The sequence below is a fragment of the Schistosoma haematobium genome, chromosome 6 (assembly GCF_000699445.3).
Source record: "Schistosoma haematobium chromosome 6, whole genome shotgun sequence".
Lineage (NCBI taxonomy): Eukaryota > Metazoa > Platyhelminthes > Trematoda > Strigeidida > Schistosomatidae > Schistosoma > Schistosoma haematobium.
This window is the reverse complement of record NC_067201.1, coordinates 7,688,075-7,700,121: the sequence shown is the minus strand read 5'-3', so window position 1 is coordinate 7,700,121 and position 12,047 is coordinate 7,688,075. Positions and strand designations below refer to the sequence as shown.

Sequence of the window (12,047 nt, the reverse complement as noted above, 5' to 3'; positions counted from 1 at the left end):
CTACAAACTGAATCAAATCTGATCTACATATAACTGGAAGATGATATGACACTGATGACCATTCCTCCCCCACCTTTCATCTTTGTACTAACATATTAAATAATAATTAAATCTCCATAGTCCAGCCTTCTGTGCATCGTAGTTTAATGATCATGGATGTGCACTATTGAGAAGTCTTATACTAGGACGAGATAACCATCCAATACTTCCAAATTTTCAATGGTGATCTAACATTCATCGATTCATGATCACAATCAAAAACTTCACCATCTCTGCAACCCTTACACTGATGATAATTATAAATCAATCTAACTAAATCGAAAAGCATGTGAATGTCCAATATTACCAGAGAATTTCAAATACGTAGTTCTATATAATATTAACAGGTCATTGTGTATGTGCATATATATATATGTGTGTGTGTTTATGAATGTGTACATGTATAATTGATTATCATTAAAACATATAATTTTATAGTAACCAAAAAGTCAGTCACCTACTTTGTTACATGTGTACATTATGAAGTGAATGAATTAGATACAGTTTAATTTCATTCTATTCTTATGACACGTCAATCTAATTCATTGTGAACACTTTAAATTTCAATAATAATAATAATAATAATAATAATAATAATAATAATAATAACAATAATAATGAACATGAAATATATATGTGTGTACTTATGTACTACTATTACATTAGTTACAAAACTCGATTTAATGTTACATAATCATAAAACCCTTTTTTTCTCTAAAGAATTAACAAATTACTAACATCTAATCTATTGAATGAATACTTCATTCTGAATTGATACTGATTCTAGAATTGTATGAAAAGCTAAAATAAAGCTGAAGAGTCCCATACTAGGACGAAACGGCCGTCCAGTGCATCCAGGTTTTCCATGGTGATCTAGATTCAATTGACTCGTGATTTCAACCAGTCAAATTTCTAAAAATCTCCACAAAACCCATTCTGATAATAATAAAATAAAGTTATTAGTTATCTATTTCTAGTTTATGTGTAATAATGTGACATTTCTAGGATTTTATAATCTTTCTGTAATCATTTCATTAGTTAGCCTCAGTTGAGTACAGATTTATGTAGTTGAATTTGAATACCACTTGTAATTCAACAGCTATCTTGACAACATGAATTCGAAGATGTAAGCTGGTGTAGATCATTAGATTACCTTAAGGCATTTAATTAGTTCGCTGGTTTCAAAAACACACATTTTTGAATTATATGATAACTGATTCGATGTTTTGTGGTGAAGTTGTAGATGTGCATTGCTGAAGAGTTACAAATTAAGACAATGTAATTGCCAAATGCCTCCGCGTTTTCAATAATAGTTTAGCTAATATCCGTTTGTGATTTAAATTATGAAGATAAGTTTAAACATTAGATGATGGTTGGAGGTAGTCGACAGGAAACCCTGGACCCGGGTTTCGTACTACTTGGCACGAGATCGGATCCGCCAGGGAGCACCAGTTCCCTCAATATTACAGGTACACCTTGCTGACGATTGCCAAGTAGCACGAAACCCGGGTCCAGGGTTTCTAGTCGACTACCTCCAACCACCATCTAATCTCAACATAGTGAACGCTGTGTCGAGTCACCTAGGCTGGTAGCTACATTGCAACATGGTCGATAGCATTCGATCTGCACTAATAAGGGCTAGACACGCATGACATTGATCGCCAGCCAGTGATCAGTCAATTGTGATAAGTTTAAACAGTTATATTTATTATACATTGAAGTGTGTATAATGTGTAAACAGTAAACTTTTGACACAGTTATATCATCACAGGTATATTACTCTGATCAATGGTAACTATCACAAAACTGAATTCAAACAATTAAGAATCACTTCGACTAGTTTCCACATTCTATTCAATTTGATCGATATAATATGATTAGTACTAAAGTTTAGATAAATAAGACATTGGGTACTACCAATTAATCAATAACGGTGTGCTTTTGTATAATTGTGTCGTGTTTTTTTTTTATGAACAGAATATTTTATATGTAAATACATCAAATGAATAGACTGTGTGATTGTCTTATTATTGTTATCATCAAATGTTTACTAGCTGTGTACAATTAGTTTTCTCAGTGACATGATCGGTTTGATATAATAATAATAATAATAATAATAATAATAATAATAATAATAATAATCAGCTATTCAATCAATAAATGACAATACGAAGTAAATTATAGTACATATATATTTGTATTACATGTTTGGTTACATGACACATTACATCTATTGTCAAATGACAGAGAATTTATAAGTGATTTTTGTCAGTGATCAATATTAATTAAGGATAGTACTGAAATCAGCGATTCCTGAGAAGTTGTTTCGTTCTAGCATGAAACATTTATAGCAACAAATTGCATATGAATCAGTAGTCTAAAAGTAACTTAGTCGCAAAAAGAACTAAAAGACATTGGTGCGATTCATAGTAGTATCTTGGTAGTGATATTTGATCAGATGAAGAAATCGGTTGTCAATTATATCCTAAATAAACTCAGCCCGTGACAAAAACTATCTGAATATGTAACTGATCTCCGCAAATCTAGTGACTAACCCAGGGTTTCTTTCATACGGTTGCTATAATCACAAGAAACAGTACGTTTTAGTATGAATAATAATATGTGAATAGATGTAGGGATAGATAGATCAGTTGATGTAGTTTTTTCAAAAACAATTATTATGATGTACTTCTGTCAATCTAACTGAAGGTTTACACGTGGTTTATCCATTATCATCATGAATTTTTGAACTTTTAAATATAAAACTACTAGGTGACACACTTTTTAATAAGGATATATATATATATATATATATTAATCATGACGGTTATGAATACCTTTTTTGCCTATGACAATTATATTCCACTCTAGCCTGATTCATACATTTGCTGGGTGAGATAGTGTATAGACGATACTTAACATGGCATAGTTGTACATATTCCACCATAAATATCCTTAAAACATTAGTAACCCCAAATGCCTTGGTACGGCTGAGGGTAGGGAGAGTTAGCTTTACCTCTCGAAATGCTCTCACATGGCCAAGTGCATACAACCACAGCCACAGAAGTTCTACTCACTGCATTCTCGCACCACGGGTGTTGTTTACGAAATTGAGAGGACGAAAAGTGAATGTCCGGTGCTTTAACCGGTTTGGTGGATACGGGGGGTTCACCTAGGAGAGTTGGACAACCCTGATTCCAAACCAGTGGTGCACATGGGCTCCAGTATCCTGAAGGAACAAATGGCCTATAAACCAGTCGTTGATAACCGGCTACCATGGGACTGCATCTCCTGATGTTGCTCCACTACCTTGTGGATCAGATCTTTAGGTCGAAGACTCCAGGTATGGTCCATTAAGAAAACCACCTGCTTTGGTCTATGCAACCAGGCAGTATCCCAGTCCTGGCACAAATCTTATGATTTATGTGGCGCATATCTGTTTGGTGCCTCCTTGTAACAATGTTTATGTGTTTAATAAATAAAAATAAAATTTGTTATAGACGTTAAGTGATATTCGGTTCAAAATCCTAGACAAGCATTGAAGTAAAGTAGATGAGTTCTCGTGCTATATTATTAGTGAGTTACGATCTAACTCATCAAAGCACAAAATGATCTGTTCATATAAAATGAAGATTTTTAAATCAAGTACTTTCTATATTTTTTGATTGAGATCATGAACCAATTGATGTTAGACCGCCATTAAAAACCTGGAAGCACTTGACGGCCGTTTCGTCCTATTGTGGGACTCCTCAGCAGTGCGCATCTACGATCCCGCTCGTGGGATTAGCATTAACACAATTGGATGCCGGCTCATTGGTTCAGTAGGTTAAGCGTTAGCGAGCGGGACTGGAGGCCCTGGGTTCGAATCGCGCGGGCGGGATCGTGGGTGCGCACTGCTGAGGAGTCCCACAATAGAACGAAACGGCCGTCCAGTTCTTCCAGGTTTTCAATGGTGGTCTAACATCAATCGGTTCATGGTCTCAATCAAAAACTTAACAATCTCCACAACCACTATACTGATACTTTCTATATGTTATATAACTGTGAACAACAGTTGATATATTTTCAAGTTAGTTGCAACTACTTGGATGAATTTAGGTTCTTCTATTACCTAACTTCTCACTTCATTTGTTCCCAAATAAGTCAACTTTAATAAAAAAAGATTTTTCATGAAATTTTCTGTTGAATCTTTTAATTTACAACATAAACTGACTTTAATCGAACAACCGCTGGCAAGTAAGAGTCATTGAATAACTATTACTTCGTAGTATAAGACTCCTCAGTAGTATTGTTCATGTAAGACTTCATCAACCAGTATTAATCTTAGGATTCTCAGTTCTAAGGAAAATCACTCAACCTTCAAACAACTAAACTAATACCCTATGGTTTACATTTTTAATGTCACTTAATTTGTGTTCTTCGATAAAAAGCTATCTTCAAATACTATTGGTTGGTAACTGTTTTACATCTATTATGATGAAGCCGTTAAATTTATGTCAATTTCTTAAGTTTATTCTATTCTATAAATTTCTTTCTAGTTTGATCAAACAAGCAATTCTGATGTATATGATAGAATTTTAAAAAATAGTATATTGGGTACGAGATTAGTCAAAAAAGCTGTTATATGCAATCGTCGATCAGGTGCCATAAATGCTTATGGACCAGAGGATTTTACACCATCTATTGAACAAATTAATAAATTTATGATATTAGCACAGGTAAGTGGTTGTTTATTATTATTATTATCATTAGTGTTAATGGTAGTTTATATCATGGAATGAATTTCACTAGATGATTAATAAAAACTAAAAAAAATTGGAGACAACACTATGTAAGCTTCTTCGACACTACGGCGTACCTGAGAAGATAATCAATATCATAATGAATTCCTATGATGGATTAAACTGCAAAATCGTGCATGGAGGACAGTTGACAAACTCGTTCGAAGTAAAGACCGGTGTCAGGCAAGATTGCTTACTCTCACCCTTTCTCTTTCTCCTGGTGATCGACTGGATCATGAAGACGTCAACATCTGAAGGGAAGCATAGGATACAATGGACAACTAGAATGCAGTTGGACGATCTAGACTTCTCAGATGATCCGACTCTTCTATCGCACACGCAACAACAAATTCAGGAGAAGACGACCAGTGTAGCAGTAGCCTCAGCAGCAGTAGGTCTTAACATACACAGAGGGAAAAGCGAGATTCTCCGATACAACACAAAATGCACCAATCCAATCATATTTGATGGAGAATATTTGGAAGATGTAAAAACGTTTACATGTCTGGGCAGTATCATGGATGAACATGATGGATCTGATACAGATATGGAGGCGCGGATCGGTAAAGCAAGAGCAGAATATTTATGATTGGAGAACATCTAGAACTCAAAACAGCCTTCTGTCAAACAACACGAAGGTCAGAATTTTCGATACAAATGTCAAGACAGTTCTACTGTATGGGGTAGAAACTTGGAGAACTACGAAAGCCATCGTCCAAAAGATACAACCTACTATGGGAGAGAACAAACCAAATTCCAGCGGAGGAAGAAATCTGGAAGAAACGCTGGAAGTGGATAGGACACATATTAAGGAAAGCACCGAACTACGTCACAAGACAAGCCCTCACATGGAATCCTGAAGGCCGAAGGAAAAGAGGAAGATCAAAGAACACATTACGTCGAGAAATGGAGACAGACATGAGAAGAATGAACAACAATATGATAGAACTGGAAAGGAAAGTCCAGGACAGAGAGGGTTGATCGGTGGCCTATGCTCCATCGGGAGTAACAGGCGTAAGTAAGTAAATGAGAAAAAGTGAACAGCTGTTTTGTTTCAGTATGAACTTCTAAGTAGTGTGGTTCCAAACGTACACCCAGTTTATGCATATCTCATTGCAAACCTTTAACGTACGAATCGCTGAGTTAATATATCATGATTTATAGTCCCAGTCATTTATCATTTAATGGCATCGATGATACCTGATTCACAACTCTGACACGGGTAAAACTTGTGTCTAGTCTATGATAGACCAGTATTATGCTATATGAATATTTCATTTTGAAATACTCAGAATAAAAACTTCATACAGAACAAAAACTGTTTGTAAAATTGTATCATTACTCTATCAAGTTATGGATGATGAGCTCTGTCATATGTATAAAGTATAAAGTGTGGGGAAAAATAGTAATGTATTACAATCTTCTTTGATTTTTATTAAGAGATATGTAATTTATTTATGACAATATCAAATGGATGTTTTTTGTAATGGCATACTTTATTGTCAAGCTAAAATGTGAAAAATGCAATTCACCAATTTAGCTGGACTACCATTGGAAAAGACTGAAGCTCTGGACAACCATTTTGTCTTAGTATGGAACTCCTCAATCTTGCACGCGAACGTTCAACCTCGATTCCCACTAGCGAGTTCGTGGATGCACACTGCAAAGAATTCCCATAATAAAACTAAACGATCGTCTTATGCTTCCAATTCCTTAATCGTGGCCTAGCTAAGAGCAGTTCATGGTTTAAAACTATGAAAATTATACCGTCTCCAGAAATTACCTATTCTAATAATCCACGATTTGCTGATCTGAACTCTTACTATTTAAAATGAGCTTATGTACTACTGACAAGGTGAATAAGTAGTGCCCAATTACTTTTCGTACCGACGGACAGTTTGTCGTAAATTTTTTTGGTTTTCATATAAAAATCCAATCTTGAGGAAACTGATAATGTCTGTGGACTTCGAAACCACATCACTTGTTAATAGATATAGTTTTGTTATATCACACTGTATAGAATGATTGTATTTCGGACGTTTCGTGACTTAATGTAAGTAATTTCACCACTTATATTTGAGCAGTACACACTTTTATTAGTATAAAAATAAATCTGATAAACGTAATGACAGTATGTTTTAATAATAAAACTGCTGAAATTTAAAACAAACTTCAAATGTATTGGATGATTCAGTTATGATTCATATTTTACCCTAAAAATAGACTATTTTAATCCACAAATTATTCAGTTGGAATGTATTCATAGCTAATGTGCTAGATAATATTGATTACTACTATAGACATGGGCGTGGTTTCCTTGGATTTTCGTATACTAATTCTCATTTGAGTTCCTAGTACAATTTTTTTTTAAAAAAACGACGCCGAACGTCCAAATGATGGAAGTTGTAAATCTTCAGGAAAGAAAAACTTTAGAAAAAATATTTTGAACTACTTGTTAGTAGTATAAAAAGTATAAATCATGAATAGTTCACATATTGTAATAAACTATTTCTCATCCTAATCCATAAAGATCACAATGTATTTTCAGTGATTTCTTATCAAGTTTTGCACTTATAAGTGGTCAGAAACATTTCGAATTGTTATGGCTAACAGAATTAAACTGATACACTTATATGATTAGCCTACGCAAATTGTGGAGATTGTAACATTTTCACTGTTGAAATCATGGAGTAGTTGAAGTTAGATGTTAAGATCGCTGCGTGTCAGCTCAGTGGTTTAGAGGTTAATCGTTCTCGCACGAGATCGAGGATACTGGATTCAATTCAATGTAGCGAGGTTATGGATGTTTACTACTGGGAAATCCCATGTTATATATATTGCAAAGGATAGTAGAGTCTTGCTGTACAAAAAATAGAGTCAATAAATCATCATTACTATGTGAATTAAGGCGAATACAACGTTGAATGTCAAAAGAAACAAAGACATATACACACACAAACGCACATGAAGTAAATATTTACATATGATTAAGGTAGGGAATGATTCATACTGTGTTTCAGAGATAGGTAGACTGGTGGAGGGAAAATTGTTATTATCTATTACATGTTATTCTTAGTGGATGGGAAAGCACACATCTCGATAGATTTAATTAGCTATATAAATGTGAAGGTGGATATTGGGCTTTAATCTATTTAATGATATATATCCCTTAAATATTAAAGTACAAAATGTTCAGTAGATTTTATTTTCTCTACCCAAACACTGGATTTACAGAGTCAGTCTGATTATCGTAATAGTAATTTATTATTACGAGAACAGTTTAACTAATAAGCACACAGTGACCTGTTCTAACTTCATTGTAAGAAGAATAGTTTGAAATATCGGCAAACAATGCGTTGTTGATACTAAAGTTCAGTATTGTTGATATCAATTTTGCAATTATGTCAATTATTTTGAGGGCATATGTTAAATAAAATCACTGATTATTACTTGACAGTAAATGAATATCATTGAGTAAGGATCTAGATTGATATTGTTGCAGTTGGTAGCCCAGGGACTACCGCACTTGGTGTTTGAAAGTAAAGTTACTGTGTTCATATCTGGATATGAACATCAACACGGAAATGTGACAGGCATATTCAGCCAACAAGTCATATATAGGACGAAGCGCGCATTCCGGGTCTCATTGTTAGTTATAATTCATCCATCCTGAATAACTGATGATAGATAATTTCTTAAAACTATAGGTTATAGGTCTCTTTTTGGTATTTTTGCACTCTGTGGGGAATGCTTAAACTAAATGCATTCCTAAACGTCAATTGGGAGATTCAAAAAACTAATGAAAATGAATTAAACTCCACCCCATTGTACAATCTAGTGGCCATTCAAACTAAGTAGCTAAGTGGATATATGGTGAAATGGCATTTGAAGCGAATGGTAATTGGATTAGTGCGCCTAACTGAACATCAGTTATGGGATTTGGCAGGTATATTCAGCTGACGAGCCCGGAATAGGATGAAACACCTGTCCTGGAATCCACTGCTAGCCACCATTCATCTCTTCTTATAATACAAGATTGTGATTAAACTCCAATGTGAACTATTCAAGATTAGGAATTGAAAGTGATTTTGGAAAGTTCTATCGGTATAATTTTGTATTGTGAACTTCCTTATGTCGGATTTTTTTTAACAAGGTAAAGCGAACCAATTTGAAATAACTGATGTTTTTGAGAATTTATAACAATCAGACATATCTAGCATTAAGAAACATGAATAGCATTGGTGGGTATACAACTTAAAAGTTATATGATATCAACTAGAGTGGTGACTAGATAGAAGTGTGTATTATCATTATTATAATGACTATTTTTATTAGAGGCTTTATTCAATATTATACTTTTTGGTACAATATAGAATCCTCAGAGCAAAGTATTTCAACAAGTTTCCTTTTCTTACTTTGTGATTGACCCTGACGATAAATACTGAGTGGTAGCCAGTTAAATGTAAACAGTTCAGGAATCCATATATGAATAATGTTCATTTCTTTCAATGCATATTTCCGGCTACCACGATATATCTGATTGTCATTTTTTGTGACTTGGACAATGAAAAGTTGTAAACTTTTCAGAAACGTACCTATTAAGGTTATGTGATTAATAGAATTAATGATGTGTTAAAACCCAACAAAAAACGACTAACTTTTTGAAATATCTAAATGGCAGGAATAAGTAGTCCAGATGTTCAAGCAGGCAACCAGAGGTTGGATAGAGGAAGTTGATACATTCCATTGAGGTTAGTAATAAGGTGATTTCATCTGAATAAAACATAAATATTGTGGAACTCATTGTGTCTAGTATGAAATAATTAACATAATCGGTTAGATTAGCAGTTAAAAAGAAAAGTGTTTAACGCTGTTTTTTGGCTAGTTACCTTTAATATTAAGGTAAGGTGGTTGTGGATACTGTTCAATTTGAAGATAATAAAAAAACCGGACTGACTTCATCCAAACGAATATTGGAGACTAGAGAACACTGTGTAATGTCGGTTATTATGTTAAGCCCATGTACCTTATTCTGGCTTCCGGAAAGCCCATTCTATTCATTCTACTTGAGTCACATTCAGACCTTGTTATTTATTCGCTTAAAAATCTTGACTGTTTTTACATGAGCGCCTAGGTGTGTGTACATTTCTTATCCCATTACTCATCACGTCTGTAACTTATTTTTGTGTGCCTAAAAATATTGATTAACGCTTGATTAAATAGGAGTTGGCTTATTCGCCATCTCCACTGCGCGTCATTTTGTTTCATCCTATTCCATTCACTTTATATACAAAATATATGTCCATTCTCCTTATTTGACTCCTTTATTGACTAACGCGATTTAAGCCGATGATTATATACGAGAATAGGCGAAATATATATTTCAATAACAAACATTCATTACGGTCACCTTGGAGTCAGATCTCGGGACACTAAAGTAGAGAGCCCTTTCGACAACATCTTCCGACCTTAATGACGTCAAATAAAAGGGCCCCACAACTGAACAAATATTTCCACTTAGCTTGAAACTTTCCATTAGTATTCACTACTTCACTATTGAATGGAACATAGATCTCACAGTGAATGGATTACTTTCGAACAATTTAAATCAAGATAAGATGATTCCTATTTTCAACTATGAGTATACAGTTTAATAAATTTCAAACTAAAATGATACACCTATTCAATAGATACTCGCTAATGTTCAGTAATACTTTAGATGGAATTATTCGACGATGTAACTAATCTACGTTTTATAAATAAATTTCCCAAAATCTGTTTTTTTTTTTGTATTTTTGTTTATGATCAATATTTTCACGACATCTTCAATGATTATTATTATTACTACTACTACTACGACGACGACGGCGACTACAACTGTCTATCATGATAATAAGGCTGAACGAGCAGATCGTGTAATTATAGATAAACACTTTCATGTAGCTATGGATTCTTGTTTATATAAAGATGTAGATGATGAAACTGGTGTACTTCTAGCGGATATAATTCAATACTATACAAGACCAAATACAAATGAATATAATATTGGTAAATATGAATTATCTGGTTTATTAACAAAAAATTCTTTATTAATTGCAATCTATGAAATTGGTAACCGAACTAATGATGCAAAACAATTATTAATTGAAATGAGGGATTATTTTGATGCTCAAGGAATGTAATTAATTGTGTTTTTTCAATTATTTTGTTAAATACTACTTTAATCGTTTTCTTGACTATTTAATTACTTACTTATGTCTGTTACTCCTAATGGAGCATAGGTCACCGGCCAGCATTCTTCAACCCACTCTATCCTGGGCCTTCTTTTCTAGCATCATTCAATTCTTGTTCATTTTTCTCATGTTTATCTGCATTTCCCAGCGTAATGTGTTCTTTCGTCTTCCTCTTCTCCTCTGGTCTTCAGAATTCCATGTGAGGGCTTGCCTTGTGACTCAGTTGGGTGCTTCCCTTAATGTGTACGCTAACCAAAAATATATATATATATATATTGTTTTCAGTATTGATTTTTAATTATCTTAAATAATTGGAGTTTGGTTAATTGATTATTGATTTCATCAATGGTTACATTCTGCTAATCATATTTATTTTCTATGCCTTATTTTGCTTGCTTACAATTGAACTTTCAATGTTAGAATGTTCATTTTGTATACAATTATCTGATATTGACTTTTAAATGGATTATATTTGGAATTCGGTTATTTTTTTTAAAGACATGCTCCTTTTATTTTATACTGTACATTGTGTGGATATACACATAATAAAAATATTCTATGCACCCAAGAATCTATTGTTGATGATTGGAACAGGTAACTATTAATTCGTAGATTTCATTGAATTATTATTTTTTTCTAGTTAGCGTTTTTTTCTTTAGTGAGTTAGTTTTCGACGAGATGGGGTTGTTAACCCTATACTCAACCCTCCTCCTCCTTTATCTAGGCTTGGGACCGGCAGTAGCCCTAGAGGATCTCCAGGCAGAGTTAGATTTCATGGAATATATCAAAATGATTTAACTATAGAATATTAGTATTGTTGACTTGTGATTTACTTCGTTGACTGTTGAGTGTGAAAAATTCTTTTTAATCAAGTACATTCGGTCAAATGATTTGGTAGCATTGAATATATAATCTTTTGACGAAGAATATTTATTACAAATGAATGGTTTTGACTCAGTCAGTCATCAACAACGTAGAATTTCGTATGTGCGTG

The 12,047-nt window shown here is 33.7% G+C and overlaps 1 protein-coding gene across 1 annotated transcript in view; it reads left to right on the top strand.

The window, feature by feature from the left end:
• MS3_00008431 (uncharacterized protein) overlaps positions 1-12,047 on the top strand; it is a 105,257-nt gene extending 93,210 nt beyond the window's left edge. Inside the window, exons 2-3 of the mRNA XM_051216772.1 lie at positions 4,578-4,757; positions 10,718-12,047. Of these exons, the coding sequence (XP_051065385.1) occupies positions 4,578-4,757; positions 10,718-11,002 (465 nt within the window). The 3' untranslated portion in view covers positions 11,003-12,047. The remainder of the gene's footprint in view (positions 1-4,577; positions 4,758-10,717) is intronic.